Here is a 25104-nt window from a genome sequence, read left to right on the forward strand (position 1 = left end):
ACATTGTCATGTCAAAAATCGAATACTGAAAAAACAGTGTTTCCTTATTGTAGAATATGGAAATGTTGTAGAATATTGGAAGAAATATTGTAGAATAATCCTACCTATATTGCCTTCTTTTTAAATTATTCCACATTATGTATGGCTGAAATGCATCCTTCTCTGTCAAGTGTTCCATTGACTCTGAATGTTTTTCTGCAGTCTTTGAACAGACATATTGCTCCTTCTTTTGCAGCCCTTTTTCTTTTATAAACATTTTGAAGATGCTGCTGCAAACTATAAATATTGAACATTTTTTTGTATAAACTACGATTCAAATGGAATGATTTCTCAGACATGATGGCTACACTGATTCACAATGTTTGCCGACTGTACTTGCTCATTATTGTTCACTGGTTCACGAGAACGAAGTAACTGTTATTTTTCCAAGGAGCCGGTAACAAACTGCTCCAACGAATGTGTTACTCAAGCAGATACTACGCTTGCGCAGTTGAGAGGTACAGGCGAGACTCGCCTGCAGTGAACTCTAAACTAACTGGAATGGACTAGCAACACAAAAAAAGTGAGGCAGCTGGTAAAGATAGGCAACCCGCATTGCTGTGGGATTCGTTCATTTTGTTACGCATTGGCTCTTATGGGAGAATGCATTGCACAGTCTCAATTTCTATTTTATTCCTATATTGTATGTCTTATTCCACGGAAGCGTTATTTTCCCTTTATTAAGCAGTTCATTGTTAACTTTTTGAGAGCAAAAATAATGAAATAGGTTGAATATTAATAAAGAAAAGAATTTTTTATTTGTGACTGCAGTAGTTTTAGTATTGTCAACTTTTCACAAGCATGGGAATAACTTTGGGCCAGATTTAAGAGAAGCGTATTATTTATTTATTCTTATTTATTTAACAAGGACAAATATAAACTGTCATGAAATGATTGGGAATGAAAAAACAGGCTTATAGTCCAATCTCATATTTTTCACAATAAAAGTAGGTAAATAATATAAATTATGATGATTCAATAACACAGGATTATTAAATTATGTAATGATAGCAATATACTAGGTATTCTGATAACATTTCAAATCAATGTGGGAGTTTCAGAAATGATGCAAAGAAATCTATGAAGAAACATATCAATTGTATTATAATTATGACCATATGATAAGCAAACAGTAAAATATGCTAAATAATAATTATTTTATAATTATAAATTATATAAACAATAATACACATATATAATTATACACATACAATTATTTTATAATTGTAAATTGAACGATTAATTAATCTATTTGAAATGGGAAGATTTCAAAAATTAATTACAATTCAGCTGATAGCAATATCATATTTTTCAAAATAAAAGTAGGTACCTAAAATAAATTATGTCATCTCATGATGATAACACAGAATTATTAATCATTATTGTAAAGCTGTGTTTACACAAAATTCATTAAATGTTTATTTTTTCGTACTTATAGATTCTATTAGATTATAGTATTATACTATTAGATTCTATTAGTATTATATGCTGCTACTTACACTAAATTTATATTATACATTATACATAAAATGTATGATACGCCTACCTACATAATATACCATATACAAATTATGATAAATATACTATATTTATTATATGCTGATGCTTAACACCAAATTTATATCCATAAATTACATCATACATAGAATGAATGATAGTCTTTGTAGGGAAACATTCACAATTTCTGCATCAGATATTATTTATTCTTTTTTGAATAAGGATTAATTTGTTCTTCAACTATGTTTTGTATTTTAGATGCTATAAAGTAGGCCGATATTTTCAATAAACATAGAAACTATCACAGTACGGTATAACTTACTAGGAATATAACCAAATTTGTTGTTTTATTTTTGGTCAAATAAACTGATCAATATAGAAAGAAGTATTGGAAATGTATGTAAAACAAAAAGATTTCTTCAAATTAATTAACAGAATAAAAATGTTCAACTTACCTGTGAAATGGTATTTCATTTCCTTTAACATGCCCATTCTTGCATCCAAATGCAACACAATACATCACCATTTTTCGGTCGTATTTTTATTCAATTCTACGCATTTCACGACAAATACATCACAATATTTAAGAGAAAAGGTTGTGATCTAATACTAATAGCCCTAATACTCATTCAAATCCGTTTTTGAACTTTAAAAATGAAAAATCGTACTCAAGAGCTACAACAGCCTGCTTGAATGTATGAGTACGAGAGAGAAGAGAATCCCACACGGTATGCCTGTCTCACTCACTCCGCCTTACACACTTTTGGTTGTAGCTAAGCATTGGACAGCCGATTCCAGTTAGTTTAGAGTTCACTGCTCGCCTGTCACACCGACCACAGTATACAAATTCTGTGCCCACACAGCCCCAGATTCTGCTTTACTTTCTTCTTGATAGTAATCAGAGGGAAGTTTCGTTTTCTTTTATAACAATATCCTTACAATTCAAATCTATAATTAATCTTTTATACCAAAAAAGAATATAAAATATTGATCACTCACACCTTTTTTCTTTTAAGAAACTAATGGATGAATTGGTAAGTACCTAGGCTACTTTGAAATAAATTTCACTTGATCATAACCTAAAACAACTGTATTGTGAATATTGTTGATCTCTATATAAATGCAGATGAAAATAATAATTTTGTGCTTCTAAGTTATCTTTCAAAAAGATGAATAATTTTTTTCAATTGAAAAAAAAATCTTCTAATTCATAACTTGTTTGTGAATTTCATGTCTGTGACAGCAAAATTGATCACTGAGCTGTAGGCTTATCTTCCGCATTATGCTTTAAGAATTAAGATTTTGTTAAAGTTTAGTATGACCAATCCAATAAATGCCCTTTATTGTTTCTAGTGTCATATGCATCTGTTCAAATCTATATAGGCCTAGCCTAAATAAAAATCGTGCTTTAAATTTTGACATTCAATAACTTTTTTTGTGTACATCGAATTTGTAAAATTATTAGAAATAGTAAAATATTAATAAATAAATATAAAACTAAGCACATGGAAAGTCCATATTGAGATGTAAATGTAAATACTGATTGTTGGATAATTTTCATAAAAATATAGTAGGCCTAATGCATCAGATTAAGCTATGTTATGGAGATTACCGTTCCACGCCATGCCCTATACAGTGTGAGTAAGTTCTTCCATTCAAACCAATAAGCAAGAAGCAACTGCATGTTGAGGAGATAAGGATGAGGTGGTTTGGGCATGTACAGCGACGGAAGGAGGATTATGTTGGACGAAGAGTGCAGGATTTTATTTTAGATAATGTGAGAGGACGAGGTAGACCTAGGATGATGTGGGAAGATAGAATAGCGGCTGCATCGCGCCTCCTCAGGTGTGCATCCAGCTAAAGTTTGTCATGAGATGCATTAACCATTTGGCGGTACGAAGTTTGCCGGGCCAGCTAGTATAGAATAGAATACATTTTATTTCACTTGCTTAAAATGCAATACAAAATGAATATATAGTACATAGTATATATTTATGCATGATAGTTATAGAATATAATTACAAAGCTTTAAAAAAATAAAAATATATAAATACATACCTAGCATATTACTTATTTATGTTTATAAATAATAATACTGCACATTTTTTAATTTGACGAGAATTTTGTATTTTGACCAAATGAACATAGAAAAAACATCTCGAAAATACAAATATATTATATCAATTAACATTGCATAACCAAAAAATAATGAATTATATGCATGTGGATTATATGCATAATATTGATGCAAGTAGAATAAATACTAGCTTGCAAAGTGAGAGAAATATCACTTGAATGCAAGCAGGAATCGATTGGTTCTTCAAGCGCACACACCAACACACACATTACAAAAATTATAAATGCCTAATAGGACTCAAATTTTGAGGTACAAAATTATTCAAAGGGTGGATAATCAAGTTCAATGCAGCACAATAAACCATTCCTCAACATCATTTGGATGAGCTTCGAAAAGACAAGGCTTCAGTTTGGATTTAAATTTTTTTAAGGTTCTCAAATTTTTGTAGACAGAATATTTTAGAACTTCGGCCCAAGAAATAGAAAGCACTTCTGAAAGAGAGAACAGCTTGCTTTTGGGCATCTCACCAATCCCAGAGTTATCTGCCGTGTTTGCTGGAAATGATTACTCTCAACCATGGGCTGACCATAGCTTTCACTCATCCTGTAGAATAGAGCTAGGACTTTGAAGACGTACATATGTCTGAGAGACAATCTGTTTGAAGAAAGGGAAAGAATGTGTTTGTCTGTGAACTCCAAATATAACTCAAACAGCTGCTTTTTGTAATGTAATTATTGATTTGATGAGTAAGAGTATTTTAAAGCCCAGCATGCATTCCCATAATCCATTCTGTAGTTAAGAAAAGCAAAGTATAGTTGATGCAAAATATTTGGGGGAATAATTGGCTTAGGTTATAGAAAACTCTTAACAGGTAGAATAGATGCTTCCTTAGACCCAGAACAAGGATATTCAATGACAATTTATCATCTACAACCAACCCAAGATATCTTATAAGACTGATTTCTTTCTACAACAGTGCAGTTACACTGCATCCTACTGCATTTAATTTCATGATAAAAAGAGGGACATTCAACACGAGTGGTGATGGCAAAGAAAAAGTTAAAGTAATTTGTTTTTGCAGCATTTAGTGTTAACTTATTGTAATCAAACCAAAGGCGGAGTGTATCAAGATCTTATTTAGATGAGTAGGAGAATGCAGTGTCATCAGCAAAAGACGTTGCAATGCCATTGAACTTGTAAGAGGTCATTAATATACACAAGAAATAGTAGGGGTCCTTGGGGCAAGGAATAGTCCAGAAACCTTTACATTTCTTGCATTCAATCCCAAATAAATCTGTGAAATGAAGTTATATAATGCCATTTCAGTACTCAAACCATCCTGAAATCCAAATTTGCTCTTATAAAAAAGTAATTACTCTCCAAAAAGTGAAAAATCCTCCTCACAATCTTCTCAAATATTTTTGAGAACTCAGACAGAAGAGATATTGGTCTGTAATTTGAAGGATCCGAACGACTTCCACTCTTGAATATAGAAATCACCTTGGCAATCTTCAAGGGATCAGGGAAAATACCTGTATATATACTTGCATTAAATATATCATATAGAACTGGAACCGATGGAATTGCATTTTTTTTAAGATGCGAGGAGATACAATCAGGACTAGGAGACATACCATCCTTCAAAGAATTTATTTCAGTAAGGATCTCATGGAAATCTATTGGTCTCATGAAAATGGTATTATAGACATTCTCTGATTCGAAACAAGTTTTGTAATTATCTATAATATTTTGAGTCAATGGACTTATTGAAGAAATTAGTCTGGTAAGAACTCCAATGAAGTAATTATTGAAAGAATCAGCTACCATTTACACATAAGATATTGCCGCATCATCTGTTTCCAATCAAATAGTATGTTTCTTCTTCGAGGTCTGTCCACATGAGTTATTTATTCCCTTCCATTGGTTTTTTTACTTTCCTTGTCCTATTACCATAGGTAAGAAAAGTATTGCTTTCCGAAAAAAATTAAGGTACCCCAATTTCTATACGTTTCAAGGTCCCCTGAGTCCAAAAAAGTAGTTTATGGGTATTGGTCTGTATGTGTGTGTGTGTGTGTGTGTGTGCGTCTGTGTACACGATATCTCATCTCCCAATTCACAGAATGACTTGAAAATTGGAACTTAAGGTCCTTACAATATAAGGATACGACACGAACAATTTCTATCTAACGCAATTCAAGATGGCGGATAAAATGGTGAAAATGTTGCCAAAAACAGGGTTTTTCGCGATTTTCTCAAAAACGGCTCCAACGATTCTAATCAAATTTATACCTCGAATAGTCATTGATAAGCTGTATCAACTGCCACTAGTCCCATATCTGTAAAAACTTCAGGAGCTCTGCCCCATCTATGCAAAGTTTGATTTTAGATTCTCAATTATCAGGCTTTAGATACAATTTAAACAAAAAATTCCAAGTGGAAAAGATTGAGCGTGAAAATCTCTACAATTAATGTTCAGTAACATTTGCACCTAAAATTGAAAATAAGCTCGAAATTCGAGAAAATGTTACTATTTCAATTACAAACTATTGGCAACTATTGATTCTATTAAATCATTATTACTTTGAAGAGATAGTTAACTTCGTAGGTCTCCAGCCTTATTCTCCTGTCACCAGCTGGCTTGGATCTTTGAATAGTAGACTTAAGATGCGCGGGAACACTAGCATCAGGTGATAAATTTTCATAACGGCAAGGAAAGTTGTGTGAGTGCGCCACACCAGATTTTTATAGATAGGTCTTTCAAATTCGAATAGTACTTTGTTTTGTCTAGTTTGATCCATGTTTTTATATTATTTTTCAAAGCAATATAAGAATTTTTGATCCTATTATTATTAGGATTCCTAGATAGTGCCTAAAAAATCTTATCGCGATTTTTTATTGATATACATAAACCATCTGTCATCCAACGTTTGAGCTTTTCAATTCAGGTATGACTCTGACTTAATACCACTGTGCGTTTGGACTGGTTCAAATAGTTCTTGAGGACATCTAAAAATAAAGACATTTTAGTATTTATATTGTAACTCAAATGAAGGGGATCCCAATCATAGTGCATAACAATGATATTAATTTATCATAATCAATTCTATCTTTTTTAAAATTAATTTGGGTATTTTTATGAACACTTGACTCTGAGATAGCAATCAACACAGCTCGGTGATCAGTTAACAGAGTATCAATTACATAACTACTAAACTTATGATTATGTTTTATTGACCTGAAGAAGATAATTATGATCTGTGCATGTTTTGAGCTTGACGAAGTCACTCTGGTGTCTTTATCAATATGCGATCTATCCATTACTACTAATAATTTCCAGATATTCAAGTGTATTACTATTATTCATATCATATTGATATTGAGGTCACTCTGTCAAGCATACATAAATAAACATCACCTATTAACGAAATTCTAATACCAAGCACTATTAATTTCTTAGTTTAATATTGATCTCGTTTTCAAGTAACAAAAACCTTTTATTTTGTTAGCAGATCAAAATTGAGAAGGAAGAAGATGCATCTAGAGTGTGTGTAATTGCGTCTTATAATGTCAAAGATGAGTCATCAGATTCAACATCCAATCAGGCATGTATTTCAAAAATGTAAACGGATTTTACAAGTAACTTACATCAAATATAAAGTGTTAAAACCTGGATTCAGGCATGTATTTTGAAATTTTTTGTGATAAAAATTAATAGGTCCAAGAGACATGATGATACAGTTGTTACCAAAAATCAGTCATTGAGCAATTTCTATTTTCCAGTTATTTCAATGTGTAGTAAAATGAAAATATGGCTTCTCAAATTTTTGATAGAAACAAATGTAATAGCTTGGAAGTGTTGGAATCAATTCAATGATCATATTTTATGAGAGTCATTAGAGGTTCAGAGTTGAAAACAGGACTTTATGGAAGGCTAGGGTTTGTGATGTATATTCAGTTGCAACTGAAGCATGGTTATAAAGAAAACTCATTTCCTATTAAGAATTTCACTTCAAGTTATAACATTTGCTCAAACAATATGACTAGAGGCCATTACTAAATTCAAAATGATAGCTGCTTTTTGTGAGCATTATTCAAAGTAAAGTTAAGGATTTTTTGAACAATGGCTTACCAGTATGTCAATATTGTTGATAGACTTCGAATAGTTTCAAGTAGATAACTTTACTGGTAGATTCATTATTTTTCTCAGTAACAAAACTTCAATCCATAACATAATTAATCCCATGAAAAGAACCAAAGATAACAAATGTAGAATTGGTACCATACTATAGTAGTCTATCTGACATTTGTTGTAGAAGTATAATATTAATATTGATGTTTTCAAATTTGGATTAGTGCTTTTTGGAAGATTTCTTTTAAATTCCTTGAATTGAATGTGCTTGACTTTCGGATTTTACTAACATTGAATACATCTGATTCAGTATCTGCTTCTTAAAACAATTCTCAATTGCCCGAAGTGTCACGGTTTGTGATTGATAGGCTATGTCAAGTGTGGAATAAATTTATTGTCTTCTCATTGATTGTGATGTCAAATTGCAGATGGCGACAGTTAAGCAGGAGAATGATAGCAGCCAAGAACCAGCGCCAGGGTGCAGCACTGCAGGCTCTCCAACCGATGATGGTTCCAGCCAACAATATTTGATCCCTGGCTACAATCTCATATTCATCAAAGAGGATGCATATGGTGAGATTCATTCTATCACTATCCAATTCTTGATTGATTAGGTCTGCCTAGGTGATTAGATTGTGGCAAATTCCTTACATGAAGCTTTTTTATAATCAGGACTGGTAAATCCTGTAAGAGAAAATGTGTAACTATGACATTTCCCAGTAGAATTACAATTAATACTCTCTGTAAAGTCACAAACTTGAAACTACGCAATGAAAACTCATATTTAATTGAGTGAACACCACTTTCCAATCTTTTCCACATTACCAAATGAAAAAGTTCTGTAATTCTATTCTATTTCAAAAGATGTACATCTTATTATGATGTAATTCACAATGGGAATAAAACTAAATGATTATTATTATCTTATTATGAACTCAGTGATTAAAATGATAATGACTGAGTTTTATTATTATTTTTAATTTTCATCACATTACTATGTGAGTTTTTCATCAAAATCTGTCTATGACAAGACTTTGATGAATTATTCTGCTGCTAGGTTTGAGAATGCCCTAACCATTGATACAGTGTTGAGCATCACTGCCTTCTGCATCAAGTAGATATTGTTTCTCGAGGCACCCAGATGACTTAGGTTTGCAGTCACTTTTCCCCCCATCAATCCAACTGCAGATATTATGACTGGAACGATTTCCACTTTCTCTTGATGCCAGATGATATCCTTTTTCTCAGCTGCCGGGGGGAGATACTTGGAAATCTTTTCACTATAGTAGTGTTCCATGTTATGGCAGTATGGAATGCCTACATCTACTAGTAGTTCTGTGTACAGTAGACCTCGAGCAGTTATAAACCGCAGCCACTTATTCTTATACTGTCCATCAGAGAAAATCCTGTCTGTATGTCGTGTCTGCGAGATATCGGTGTGAAAACGGCTAATGGCTGTTCAGGTTGGTGTATCAAAAAATCTAATCTCCTTTCAAGACATACTGGCAACAGGACAGCCGAAGTTCAAAGCAGAGAAAGTTCGAGAGACAATACTATGTTATTCTAGTTATTAATTGCATGCGCTATTGCACGTAATCAATAATTCATTTAATAGTGCATAAAAATTGCATTCAACGAGGCATGCAATTAATAGTCTACACTGCTTTTTTACCACGTTACATTGATATATTGAATTGCATGCGTCATGGCATGCAATTTATAATCTTTCGAAAGCTGATTTATGATGAATAATTTTATAGTCTGATTTTTACTCTAATATTGGCGTATGAAGGATACTCCTTTCTCCCTTTATATTATCCTTGAAATGCAAAATTTCCAAAAAACCTGTTATATATGTCGACACGCAAATTAAAAAGGAACATACCTGTCAAATTTCATCAAAATCTATTGCCGCGTTTCGCCGTAAATGCGCAACATATAAACATATAAAAACTTGAACATTCAAACATTTAAACATTAAGAGAAATGCCAAACCGTCGACTTGAATCTTAGACCTCACTTCGCTATCAATTAAGACTGTTTCCCTGGTCAGCTTATTCATCAGGATTAAATCTGGCCTCTTATGTGGAATGTCAGTCAGCACAGATCTGTCCCAATACAGCTTGTGGTTATTGTTCTCTAGGATTGAAGTCGGAGCATATTGATAGTAAGGGACTTTCTCAAAAATCAACTTATGCCTTAATGCCAGGTCCTGGTGCAGTATGCCAGCAACTTTATTATTATTATTATTATTATTATTATTATTAGTATTATTGTATTATTAATGTATCAATAATTATTATTCACTTGAGATTTACAACTATTTTTCTTTTTATATGATTTGAATTGAAAATAATTATTTTGAGATCACTGTTTGATTATATCAATTTATTATTTCTATGTTTGTTTCCTTATAAAGATATAATGTAAAACTTGACTCCTCCAGTCAAACCTTCTTTTGAAGGTTTTGGAGTATCTATATTTCGTCTGGTGTATAATTTTTGAAATTTTCCACTGAAAAAGAATTTTCTCATCATTTATCATTCTTGTTTATTATTCTTAATTTTTTATTTCTAAGATTTATTTTTATAAGTGTATTTTTCATTTCTGTTTGTTATATTTTCTGTAATAAACTCCCTTCTTCTGGGGGTACCGTACCAGGACAAAGGAAAAGGGAAGGAAAGAATTATAAACTCATTCATTATTATTAGTCATAATGTCATTATTTAAATTTACCTCTGATATATTATTTCCATTATCACTCAGTTTCAATGTTTTTACTAGTTTTTTTCTAGTTCATTTACATTATCAATGTTTGCAGTTGAGCAAGAGGCAGAAGGAAGTTCAGTGAAGAGTGAAACGGAGATGTGGCCTCCAAACTGCATCACATCAGGAACTGCCAATGCAACAGAAGTGGGTGGACTGAAGGCACATTCAATCTCTCCAGTGGAAAAGTGTACTGAGCCATTTGTGGCTGGCAAAAAGACCAAGCTCTACAGTTGTGCTGACTTCAGCTATGAAACACACCGTTCCCATGATTGGAATAGACACATGAGAAAACACACTGGGGGAAAGCCTTTCAGTTGTGAGATTTGTGACTATAAATGTGCTTATTCAAGTAATTTAAAACAACATCTCAGAACACATACAGGAGAAACACCTTTTAGCTGTAACTTTTGTGTCTATAGATGTGCTCAATCAAGTAATTTAAAAAGACATCTCAGAACACATACAGGGGAAACACCTTTCAGCTGCAACTTTTGTGACTATAAATGTGCTCTTTCAAGTAGTTTGAAACTACATCTCAGAACACATACAGGAGAAACACCTTTCAGCTGCAACTTTTGTGACTATAAATGTGCTCAATCAAGTACTTTAAAAAAACATCTCAGAACACATACAGGAGAAAAACCTTTCATTTGCGAATTTTGTGACTATAAATGTGCTCGTTCAAGTAGTTTAAAAATACATCTCAGAACACATACAGGAGAAACACCTTTCAGTTGCAACTTTTGTGACTATAAATGTGCTCATTCAAGTAGTTTAAAACTTCATCTCAGAACACATACATAGGAAACACCATTCTGCTGCAACTTTTGTGACTATAAATGTACTCAATCAAGTGATTTGAAAAGACATCTCAGAACACATACAGGAGAAAAACCTTTCATTTGCGAATTTTGTGACTATAAATGTACTCAATCAAGTAATTTGAAAAGACATCTCAGAACACATACAGGAGAAACACCGTTCATTTGCGAATTTTGTGACTATAAATGTGCTCGTTCAAGTAGTTTAAAAATACATCTCAGAACACATACAGGAGAAACACCTTTCAGCTGCAACTTTTGTGACTATAAATGTACTCATTCCAGTAATTTGAAAAGACATCTCAAGAAACATACATGAGAAACAATTTCCAGCTCAGAATTTTGTAAGCCACATTTACTCATTCAAATTCATTTCATTTGTAGTAGGTCAACTCTTTAGTGGATTATATTCACTAAACACTAATTAGCAATTCATATTTGATTAGTTTCAAGTTGATATTTTGCTGCGCCATCAACTCATCTCCATGTAGCTTGATCCTCTGCTTCTCCTTGAGTAGCTCTCCAAGTCAGTCTTAACCTGATTCCTCCATCATAGCCTAGGTCTAGAAACACTGTCTTATGGTGTACACACTTTCAGTTGATTTCTGTGAATATTATGAAACTCTAGGTCACAGAATACATACAGAATTGAAAGTCAGCTATAGTGAGGTCCACGTTACAAGTATGGCAGTATTTGATTAGCAATGGTACTGCTATCATTGTCTATCATTCAATAAAGTGGATAGTGCTATCTCTTTCTTGCTTTGCTCTGTTGCCAGATCGTCTTCGTAGAATTGATAATTACTAACATAATATTTCATTGTAATTATGGAAATTCATTATGAAATTATTGAAAAATATAATATCTTGCTTGATAACATGTAGTTGATTATTTTAAATGAGAATGAAAAGTTAATATGTTGAATCGATAAACCTGTATCAGCTACCGTCCATAGAAGGCATTGTTTTTCGCGATTTTCTCGAAAACGGCTCCAACGATTTTGATCAAATTTGTACCTAGAATAGTCTTGGTAGCAATTGATACAATAGTCTTGGTCAGAATTGATAAGCTCTATCTATCAACTGCCACAAGTCCATATCTGTAAAAATTTCAGGAGCACCGCCCCATCTATGCAAAATTTGATTTCAGATTCCATATCAGGCTTGAGATACAATTTAAACAAAAAAAATTGATTGGAAAAGATTGAGCATGAAAATCTCTAAAATTAATGTTCAGTAACATTTTCACCTAAAATTGAAAATAAGCTCGAAATTCGAGAAAATGTGATTATCCAATTGCAAACAGTTGGCAACCATTGATTCTATTAAATGATTCACTATGAAGAGATGCAGACCTCGTATGTCTCCAGCGTTATTGTCCTGTCACCAGCTGGCTCAGATCTTTGTTTATAAGTAGACTTGAGATGCACATGAATTTTAGCGTCAGGTGATAACTTTTCTGACACCTCTTGCTGAAATGAGGGGATGAGGGTGGCTTAAAAGTTGCATTTTTCAGCGTTTTGCTTCCACGCTCATATCTTGAGAACAATGCGTTCAACCAAGTTTTCCTTTCATTGTTATAGCAGCTTCAATGTAGGGGTGAAATTTTCATTGCTGCAACAAGTGTCAACTCAGCGGTTCCACACCTTCAACAGAGGTGGTAAAGATGCACACTTTTGCTATGTTAACCTACTAACTAGTCCAAATCAAACCTTTAATCAGCTGACTATAATATCTGTATTTTTACAGAAACGGTAAGATACAGACTTAGACCAGTTATAGAATAGACAATGTGGGAAATCTATCCTCTGAAGCCAACATCTACTGCCATATCACCAAATCGTGACGTCATCATCGGATAGAAAACTTGCAGATTGTGTCTATTTCAGAAGGATGTGAATTATTATTCACTAAAATGGTAAACTCCCGCTGGAGAAATCTATTATTCGAGAAATTAATGGGTCGCATACACATGATAGTCTGGCTATATCATCTATTGAAACCGACGAGGAGTCGCTGCTATTATCTCCGTCTAATGTTGGCAAAGAGATCAATTTCAATGATTCTAATATTTGTGATAAGTCTCAAACAACCCATGAATCTGCCTTGGAGCTTGAGAATCTACAGTTGAGAGATAGGATAAAAGTTCTCGAGGAGCAATGGAGTGCGGCGATCAATCGTTCGATGGAGCTCGACTTTCGACTGATGGAGGTGTCGGCGAGTGAATCGCGAGTGCGGGCTGCGGGAGTTGAGAGTGAGGAGACGTCTTCTCGTGAGGCTACACTTATGGATCGGATTAGTCATTTTCTTAAAAATGAACTTCTGACTGATACGGATATGGACTGTTATTGTAACTATTTGATTGATTCTTTTTCAGGTAAAAATTATGTTGTTCTACCAGCGATAACTAGCATGATAATTAATGATAAAAACGCAGATTTGTCCTTCCTTAAGGAAATTGTCTATAAAAATGATATAATTGCTTTTGTGGTGAATGATAATCAGCCTTCCAGTACTAGGGATGGTTGGTGTGGTTCACATTGGAGCATTGTGCTGTTTGATAAAATTGGTAAGGTGTTTTTTAAGCTGGACTCAATGGGTGAACTCAATGATAAATATGCGGAGGCTCTGATAGGGAGAGTAAGTTCGATTTTTGATTCAGATAGGTTGGCTTATATACCTTGTCCTCAGCAGAACAACAACTATGATTGTGGAGTATTCGCCCTGTTTTTCCTTGAGGAAGTGTTCAAGTTTCGTGAAAAAAACAGTATAACTAATTTAACAGAGGGTCTCTCTTTTGATTCTAATTTTAATGCGGCCAATTATAGATGGAGGATTCTTTGTAATTTATGTCAGATACTGAAACCAAAAACAATGTCTAGCAAGTCGTTAGGATTACTAGAATGTAGAAATTCAGAAAATACTGTTCAGGGTACGGCACAAATTTGTAATGACATTCATAATTCAGGAACACACACACATTCACATTCAGGAACACTTCCGGGGTTAATCCAAATAATTCCCTAGAATCTCGTTATAATTATGCTAGAGGTGATTTTTTCAGGTTATATTGTCTCCTAAGAGACAGCTGCTGGGACTCCCTATTTCACTGCACTGATGTGGATAGTGCTGTGGATGAACTATATAAGAAAATCTATTATTGCATGGATGAATGTATTCCAAAGATAATAAGTAAGAGAAAGAGCAGTAAATATCCTCCATGGTTTACTCCTGATATTGTTCGTGATCTAAAAGCGAAAAATAGGTATTCACGGAAAAGATCTTCTCCTTACTATGATAATCTTTTCAGAACGTTGCGAGCTTCACTCAAAGCTCGGATTTCCCTTGCATATGATAATTATATTGCGGGTATTCAGGCTGGCATCAGAAGTGACGTGAAACATTTTTGGAATTACATTAATACCAAGAGAAAGACATCATTTGTGGAGTCATCCATGACACTAAATGGGGAGTTCTTCACTGGTTCTAGCATTGCCGAGGGATTTGCTACTTATTTTCAATCTGTATATGAGGCTGATGCACCAATCGCCCCTGGAGGGCGTGAGAGAGGGCCGGAGGTGTCTGGGATGTCTGGATTGATTGTTGATTTAGGTACAGTGTCTGGTAATGAGATTATTACTGCTATAGGTGCTTTAAGATCTGGCTGCTCTGAGGGCCCCGATGCAATACCTACATTTATTGTTAAAGGCTGTGCGGATGTTCTAGTAGCTCCCCTGCACTTTATTTTTAATCTATCTGTGAAAACTGGCAAATTTCCTCTGAAGTGGAAAACTGCTAGAATTACCCCTGTTTTTAAGTCTGGTAAAAGAGCTGATATTAGTAATTTCAGACCAATTTCTATCTTAAATTGTTTTTCAAAAATATACGAAAAAGTTTTACATTCCAATATTTTTAAACAGGTCAAGAGCATCATTGCGGATGAGCAGCATGGTTTTTTACCTGGTCGTTCAACTGTCACTAACCTAATGACCTTTAGTGATAAAATATCTCAAGTTTTGGATGGGGGAGGCCGTGTAGATGTTATCTATACGGACTTATCCAAGGCTTTTGATACTATTAGTCATGGACTACTGTTGAAAAAGCTTAGGCGGATGGGTTTTAGTGATAATTTAGTGAACCTCCTGCAGAGTTATCTGCAATCAAGAATGCAGTTTGTTAAAATTCAAAATTTCAAATCCAAATCATTCATATGTGCATCTGGGGTACCTCAGGGTTCCAATCTTGGCCCACTTTTGTTCCTCTTGTTTATAAATGATGTCCCTACTATTATAAAGAATTCTTCCTGCCTGATGTACGCAGATGACGTCAAATTGTTCAGGGAGATCAAGAATGTAAATGATGGGCTTGCTTTACAGGGCGATATCAACAATTTTTACCAATGGTGTGAAACTAATGGTCTGAAGATAAATGTTACCAAATGTAAGTTCCTAAGTTTCAATCGCCAATTGAGACCGCACATTAATATTTACCACGTAAATAACAGGCCATTGGAACAGGTGACGAATTTCAAAGATCTTGGAGTGAATTTTTCTTCAGATTTTTCATTCAATTCGCACATTGATTCAATGGCTGCTAGGGCCAACCAACAAATGGGGTTTATTCTGAGGACCTGTTCGCCCTTTAGTGATGTAGAGCCTTTGATTCTGATTTATAAGTCACTAGTGAGAAGCTTGCTAGAATATGCCTCAGAGATATGGAATCCATATCATATGGATAGAATAAATGTTCTAGAACGGCTTCAAAATAAGTTTTTAAGAATCATGATCTATAAGAAATTTAATCGTTTTTGTCCGTTTGATTTCCCAACAGTCACTGAGAACTTTATTCCATATTACATCATTAAAAGTTAGGCGTGATGTTAGAGCACTTATTTTTCTTTTTGATCTCTTAAATAGTGAAATTGATTCATCATACTTGCTATCTAAAATGAATATTTATATCTCACCTGTGGCTCGTCGATCTGAATTTTCTTTTCTGGTTCCTCGTTCCAGAACACTTAGAAATTACAATTCTCCTCTCAACAGAATTCAGAGAAGCTACAATAGTTTGTCCGGGCACCTAGATCTCTTCTGGTTCTCTCGCGCTAGATTCCGAAAAGCTCTATACAATGGTCTGGTCTGAGCATTGATATTGTGATCTGGTCTACATCGATCATTTTTTCATGTATGTGTGGGTGTGCATATGTTTTGGGACTTGGAACTCATTAATAAATTATATTTTTGGTTATTTCATTCTTTTAATACTTGTGTTATTAGAATTTTATATTTTCGATGCTTTGTATTCATCTCATCTTTTCATATTATTTTTTTTTTTAAATTATTGTATTTTTCCATATTATCATTTTGTACCTTATTACCATATGTAATAGGATAAATATTACCATTTGTACCTTATTTCTTTTTATGATTTTTTATAAGTTTTCTATATATTATATTTTAAGATTTTGCATTTTCTTGTAAAGGAGACATGTTTGGGGAAACCCGTTGTCTCCATTGTAAATGAATAAATAAAATAAAAATAAAATAAAAATAATAATTTCTCAGTTTCTAGACAGGTAAGAACTTCTAAAACTAAAAATAGTTCTGTTGAGAAGAAATTAACAAATACTGATCTTGGTAAGCGGAACAAAAATAAGATTAAAATTTTCAGTGACAGTCACGGTCGTGACCTGGTTCACTATCTCAACAGTGTGGATTCAGGCAAATCTAATTCAGTCAGTGGGTTTATTATGCCGGGTGCAAAATTAAGCCCGATTGCCCGTAATGTTGAAAGTGATAGTGCTGATATGACCAGTGATGGCCATGTTGTGCTAATGGGAGGGGCCAATGATGTATATTGCAACCAGTCTGCCAAATTTTTGAGAGGTCTGCTCACTGTTCTGCAGTTGTTGGTATTCACTAATGTTTTAGTATCTACAATTCCAGTCAGACATGACCTGCCTGACTGGTCTTGTGTTAATGTTGAAATTAGAAAAATAAATGGTAAAATAAAAAAATTGTGTGGGGAATTTAGTAATGTGAGGGTTATTGATATCTCAGACCTGCAAAGAGATATGTTTACCAGGCATGGCCTTCACCTAAATAGGAAAGGGAAGATGGCACTGGCTGATAAGATTGACAAATTAATGAAGTGTTCAGTTGATAATAGAAGAGTAACTAGGGTATGGAGAATGCTACTCGGAAAACTAATTGTTGGTCCTGCTGCAACTTTTGAGACTATAAATGTACTCAATCAAGTGATTTGAAAAGACATCTCAGAACACATACAGGAGAAAAACCTTTCATTTGCGAATTTTGTGACTATAAATGTACTCAATCAAGTAATTTGAAAAGACATCTCAGAACACATACAGGAGAAACACCGTTCATTTGCGAATTTTGTGACTATAAATGTGCTCGTTCAAGTAGTTTAAAAATACATCTCAGAACACATACAGGAGAAACACCTTTCAGCTGCAACTTTTGTGACTATAAATGTACTCATTCCAGTAATTTGAAAAGACATCTCAAGAAACATACATGAGAAACAGTTTCCAGCTCAGAATTTTGTAAGCCACATTAACTCATTCAAATTCATTTCATTTGTAGTAGGTCAACTCTTTAGTGGATTATATTCACTAAACACTAATTAGCAATTCATATTTGATTAGTTTCAAGTTGATATTTTGCTCCGCCATCAACTCATCTCCATGTAGCTTGATCCTCTGCTTCTCCTTGAGTAGCTTTCCAAGTCAGTCTTAACCTGATTCCTCCATCATAGCCTAGGTCTAGAAACACTGTCTTATGGTGTACACACTTTCAGTTGATTTCTGTGAATATTATGAAACTCTAGGTCACAGAATACATACAGAATTGAAAGTCAGCTATAGTGAGGTCCACGTTACAAGTATGGCAGTATTTGATTAGCAATGGTACTGCTATCATTGTCTATCATTCAATAAAGTGGATAGTGCTATCTCTTTCTTGCTTTGCTCTGTTGCCAGATCGTCTTCGTAGAATTGATAATTACTAACATAATATTTCATTGTAATTATGGAAATTCGTTATGAAATTATTGAAAAATATAATATCTTGCTTGATAACATGTAGTTGATTATTTTAAATGAGAATGAAAAGTTGATATGTTGAATCGATAAACCTGTATCAGCTACCGTCCATAGAAGGCATTGTTTTTCGCGATTTTCTCGAAAACGGCTCCAACGATTTTGATCAAATTTGTACCTAGAATAGTCTTGGTAGCAATTGATACAATAGTCTTGGTCAGAATTGATAAGCTCTATCTATCAACTGCCACAAGTCCATATCTGTAAAAATTTCAGGAGCACCGCCCCATCTATGCAAAATTTGATTTCAGATTCCATATCAGGCTTGAGATACAATTTAAACAAAAAAATTTGATTGGAAAAGATTGAGCATGAAAATCTCTAAAATTAATGTTCAGTAACGTTTTCACCTAAAATTGAAAATAAGCTCGAAATTCGAGAAAATGTGATTATCCAATTGCAAACAGTTGGCAACCATTGATTCTATGTAATGATTCACTATGAAGAGATGCAGACCTCGTATGTCTCCAGCGTTATTGTCCTGTCACCAGCTGGCTCAGATCTTTGTTTATAAGTAGACTTGAGATGCACATGAATTTTAGCGTCAGGTGATAACTTTTCTGACACCTCTTGCTGAAATGAGGGGATGAGGGTGGCTTAAAAGTTGCATTTTTCAGCGTTTTGCTTCCACGCTCATATCTTGAGAACAATGCGTTCAACCAACATAACTAACTATTCAAAAATGAAGCTTGATAAATTCTCTACATTTTTTGTTGAGTGGAATTTTGTGATATTCCCAACAGTTCCCGAGATATTCGCTCTTGAAGGTGTGTAATTGTTAAAATAACAGTTTTTATCTTATGTTTTGCTCTTTCAGGGCTTATAACTCTCCAACGATGCATCGTGAAAATCGATGCTCAGTAAAGGTTTGTAGAGCATTGAATTCTCTTTGAAATGATATAATATTATTTCACTATTCTAAGTTTTCCTTTCATTGTTATAGCAGCTTCAATGTAGGGGTGAAATTTTCATTGCTGCAACAAGTGTCAACTCAGCGGTTCCACACCTTCAACAGAGGTGGTAAAGATGCACACTTTTGCTATGTTAACCTACTAACTAGTCCAAATCAAATCTTTAATCAGCTGACTATAATATCTGTATTTTTACAGAAACGGTAAGATACAGACTTAGACCAGTTATAGAATAGACACGCTGGGAAATCTATCCTCTGAAGCCAACATCTACTGCCATATCACCAAATCGTGACGTCATCATTGGATAGAAAACTTGCAGATTGTGTCTATTTCAGAAGGATGTGAATTATTATTCACTAAAATGGTAAACTCCCGCTGGAATAGACCACAAAGTAGGAGGAATCAGAGAGAACATTGTTTCGCCTAATGTGTAGTATCACTGGTAGAAAGCGCTTGTACATGCAAATGACGATTTCTGTCTGAGCTGGATTTGTGCTGTAGTAGGGGGACGTAGTGGGGAGTCATTGGCATCCTACACTTCCCTCTCCAACAAACCAGTTCACACCACTCTCTCCCCCCAGCAAAACAACTGCTGACAGCATTTGTGGCTTGAGGCATGCATGTCATTGTTTTGCTAAAAAATGGCATAGTTGCCTGTAAAGTTGGTGTAGTATACCAGAAACCAGATGTTATGCAAAACAGATGACATAAATCAGTTATAATATTTAATAGTTTGTTGATTGGAATTCACTCTATCCTACATGTTTTAATAGAGATTACACACGTTGAGTATTAATCTTTGAGACTTATTTACTTCTAATATTCTACATGGCGCAGTCGGTAAATAAAAATCACAGCAAATGTCAACCATTCGACGGAACAACCAAAGATTGGATATATTGGCACGAAAGGTTCAAGATTTTCCTATGAAATGGAAACATCAAAAACGAAGAAAAAAAACGAGACTTACTACTTGAGAATCTGGGACCGAAACCATTCAAGATAGTTTTCGATTCTATGCATCCGACCCCCATAAACAACATTGGATTTAATGATGCGATAGAAGTCTTAAACAAATACTACACGAAACCACAAGCACCTCTATCCCAGAGAGTTTGTTTTTCTTGACGATTCCGGAATGAAGGTGAGACCATAACTCAATTTGAACTAGATTTAAGGTTTCTCGCAGGAAATTGTAATTTTGGTGATAACCTGGATGAACGTTTAAGAGATCAGTTCATATTAGGCATCAACAACGATAGTTGGCAACTTGAGTTATTGAGAATGCATGCATCAACACAAACAACTTTTACAAAAATAGTAGAATCAGCAAAATTGCTAGAAACCGTTAACCTTCAACAGCAAGAAATTAAAAACAGTTCTACAAATTTGAATAGAGTAAAAATTTCTGATAAACATCAGGCAATGGAATCTAACCCTCAAAAGTACAACGAAAAATATGAAAAGAAATCGACTCTAAAATTGAACAAAAATACACATTGTCTCCGTTGTGGAAACCGGCGACATTCTGATGGTGTCATGTGCACTGCAAATAACAAATTTTGTAAAGCTTGCGGAGGTAAGAACCATTTTGCTAGAGCATGTCTAAAAGTAGGGAACGCTACAATTGTAAAAGACAAACAGATAAATCAGGTCCGCGAAAATTTATCAATAGAAGATGACAACCTGTCACTTTCCGATATTGAACATATAAGAACTCTGGAAAAAGGCTGTAAAGTAATGGTGAACGTTAAACTCAACAACAACACAGTGAAAATGCTGTATGATCCAGGTGCCGCTTACAGCGTTATTAACGAGAAATTATGGAAAAAAATTGGAAGTCCCATTTTAAAACCAACAAGAAACCTCACGGCATACACAGGGATTGACATTGAAACACTTGGAGAAACACATATAAATGTCAATGCTTTTGGTGACTCCAGGAAATTACCAGTAATTGTTATAAAGAAAGATGACATACCTTTGTTTGGACTTAATTGGGTCCTCAAATTCAATCTACCCTTACCTCCCGGTGCTGAAATATGCTCAGTAAAAAAAACGATAAGCTCTCCACAAAAAAAGAACTCAGTTTTGGTAAATAAAATAATCACAGATTTTTCTGATGTTTTCAATCCAAATCTGGGAACAATAAAGAACTGCAAGGTACTTTTCCACATGTCAAAAAATGCCATACCAATAGTTGCAAAACCACGTCCAGTTCCGTTTTCCTTAAGAAAAGCAGTAGAAATGGAACTACAACGTTTAGTAGACAGTAATGTACTATCACCTGTAAACACAAGTGAAGAACCTATCACATGGTCCTCACCAATAGTTATTGTGGTGAAACCTACAGGAGCAGTCCGGATATGTGCTGATTTTAAAACCACCATAAACAAGTTTATAAGTCCAGACAACTATCCCCTACCTAGGTTTGAAGAAATCACTTCAAAACTTACAGGAGGGAAAGAATTCACAATTATTGATTTGAAGGATGCATATCTACAAATGGAAGTTGATACTTCTGTACAAAAGTATCTCACTATTTCTACTCATAAAGGATTTTTCAGATATTCACGCCTTCCTTTTGGGATAAAAATAGCAACAGCAGCTTTTCAGTGTAAAATGGATCAAATCTTGGCTGGCTTGGAAGGCGTTGCATGTCTTTTAGACGATGTAATAATAACAGCTCCCACAAGAGAAGAACACATTAACAGAGTCAGGGAAGTGTTAAAACGTTTTGAAAACAATGGACTTCGAGTACAAACCACAAAATGTAAATGGTTTGAGGAATCAGTAAACTATTTGGGACACAGAATAGATCAAACAGGTATACACCCCACAACTGAACACATCAAAGCCGTAGAAGATATGCCATCACCGAAAAATGTCAAAGAACTAAGATCCTTCTTGGGATCAATCAACTACTACAGTAAATTTGTTCCACATTTACAATCACTGTGCGTTCCGTTACACAAATTACTTCAAAAAGGAGCAAATTGGCACTGGGATAAAAAACATGAACAAATCGCTACAAAATTGAGACATTTATTAACAACATCAGATACTTTAGCTCATTATGATGAATCACTTCCTCTAATTCTTGCCACAGACGCAAGTGAAGTCGGATTAGGTGCAGCTCTTTTTCACAGATATACTGATGGTACTGAAAGGCCAATTTTGTTCGCATCAAGACGACTTGACAAAGCTGAAAAACGGTACAGTGTGATTGAAAAAGAAGCATTAGGTTTAATTTTCGGAGTAACACGTTTTGAACAGTTCCTCTATGGCAGACACTTTGAGATTCGTACTGATCATAAAGCTTTAGTGAAAGTTTTCGGTGAAAATGACTCTATTCCAAAAGTTGTTTCCAACCGTATTGCTAGATGGGCTTTAATTTTGAGCTCATACGACTACTCAATAAATTATCACAGAGGTGCAGATAATGCAACGGCGGATATGCTATCAAGGTTTCCTTTGGAAAATGTATTGAAGTCAAAAAACGAAAAGTTAGGGGAAAACAATAGAGCACATCTTTTCCACCTTCGATTTCAAGATATACCATTATCAACAAAGAGCTTACAAGAAACAACAAAACATGACACAACACTTGCAAAAGTTACAAACTATCTCCGAAGTGGTTGGACAACAGATACAAATGTAAACAAAGAACTACTACCATATTACAATAAACGAGAAGAACTATCATTTGAAAATGGCATACTCCTCTGGTCGGGTCGTTTAGTCATACCCACAAGATTAAGAACAAAAGTACTACAAATTCTTCATGAAGGTCATCCAGGAATTGTAGCAATGAAAGGAAAAACACGATTCCAAGTATGGTGGCCTGGACTGGACAAAGATTTAGAGGAACATGTAAAACACTGCACCGCATGTCAAGAAAACAGAAACAGAGATGTTGAGATGCCACTTTTCTCATGGACTCTTCCAACAGAAGTGTGGTCTAGAATCCACATAGATTTCGCAGGACCATTTTTAGGGAAAATGTGGTTAGTCGTTGTAGATGCTAGATCGAAATGGCTCGAAGTAATACCCATGTCAACAACCACAACAAAATCCACGATCAATATATTACAAGATCTATTTTCTAAATTTGGCTACCCAAGAATAATTGTAAGTGACAACGGTCCTCAACTGACTTCGTATGAATTCCAAAATTTCTGCAAAGAACTGAACATAAAACATGCACGTATCACCCCATATCACCCAAAAAGCAATGGATTGGCGGAGCGTTGTGTACGAACGTTCAAAGAACGTATGGGAATTTCAAAAGGAAGTACTGGCAACTTACAAGAAAAACTAAATAAATTTTTATTCGCTCATAGAACATCCCCAAAGAGAGCAATGGGAAAAACACCTGCTTTTATGATGTTCGGTCGCGAGTTACGCTGCAAAATAGATCTATTACTACCAGATGTTAACGACAGAGTAGACGAAGAGTTAGTTAGACAAGGGAACAGCAAGCCGAGAGTCAACGCAAAGGTGTTCGGAGAGGGTGATGGCGTATGGGTACTAGACAGATCAGGCAGAGGCTACAAAAAAGGAAAAATCGTTAAAGTAAATGGACCATACTCATACCTAGTGAATGTTGAGGAAACGATGAGAAGATGCCATGCAGATCAACTGCGATATGCAGATTGAACTTAAGAAGAAAGGGGGAAGATGTAGTATACCAGAAACCAGATGTTATGCAAAACAGATGACATAAATCAGTTATAATATTTAATAGTTTGTTGATTGGAATTCACTCTATCCTACATGTTTTAATAGAGATTACACACGTTGAGTATTAATCTTTGAGACTTATTTACTTCTAATATTCTACAGTTGGTATACGGGCAAAAGTTTTATGTGACAACGACTTTGAGTGGTAAAATAATTGTAATGTGAATATTCATTCCTATATTAGGAAGAAGGATGAAATAATAGTAACAATTTAAAACATTTATTTATACAAAGAATTATATTTAAAACATTAATTTATACAAAGAATCTCGCACGGAATTTCATATTAACAAAATTTTATTTTTACCTTCACACATCCTCAACAAAATCACTCTGTCTCTCTCGCTCTTAGGCGGGCTAACTGTGCTGGATTCAATTTTTACATAGCAAGTTGCGCTCATTTTTTCAAGTTAAATGATTACCGTTTGATATTCATATAAATAGAAATAATAAAAAACATAACATTTCTCGGTAATTTGAGCAAAAGTCTAAATTTCTGAATCGTGTTTCAGTAATTTTTAGCTGGATGAAACAAACTTAGGTACGATTCTTCCCGCTAGGTCGCGCGCTTGTCGGTACAGCCATATTGTTGTGTTCAGCCATTTTGCAGCTCGGTTCAGCCAACAAGCTGCTGGCGTGTATGTTGGGTGCATACCAACTGACCCAATTCCCATTTGACCCAACCTACCACTTGACCCAATTTTTTTAAATCGAGAAAAGCCGCGAAACCACTTGACCCAATAGACATCTGACCCAATATACCATTTTCCCCAATATTATAAACATCACAAAACCATCTGACCCAATTGACATCTGACCCAACCTACCACTAGACCCAACTACTGTGCTGCGCTCTCGTGGCATAGTTTATGGTGTGCAAAACATCAATGCCTTCTTGATGAGTGGTACTCCTTCGACAACTTCAATAAATAACTCAACTGAGAAATGCAGTCTCATAAGTACCGGCACAGATGAAAGAAACATGCTTCTTC

The 25104-nt window shown here is 34.6% G+C and overlaps 1 protein-coding gene across 4 annotated transcripts in view; it reads left to right on the forward strand.

The window, feature by feature from the left end:
* The first annotated feature begins 2355 nt into the window (after nt 1–2355).
* LOC111051292 (gastrula zinc finger protein XlCGF57.1-like) overlaps nt 2356–25104 on the forward strand; it is a 76706-nt gene continuing 53957 nt past the window's right edge. For 2 of the 4 annotated variants that reach the window (XM_039432053.1, XM_039432054.1), the window contains exons 1-2: nt 2361–2570; nt 7120–7215. In XM_039432053.1, coding sequence (XP_039287987.1) covers nt 2559–2570; nt 7120–7215 — 108 coding nt within the window. In that variant the 5' untranslated portion in view covers nt 2361–2558. Of the gene's footprint in view, nt 2571–7119; nt 7216–25104 lie in introns of all 4 variants that reach the window. The other 2 variants (XM_039432059.1, XM_039432055.1) reach the window with 2 other exon arrangements.

Source organism: Nilaparvata lugens, chromosome 7, assembly GCF_014356525.2.
Source record: "Nilaparvata lugens isolate BPH chromosome 7, ASM1435652v1, whole genome shotgun sequence".
Lineage (NCBI taxonomy): Eukaryota > Metazoa > Arthropoda > Insecta > Hemiptera > Delphacidae > Nilaparvata > Nilaparvata lugens.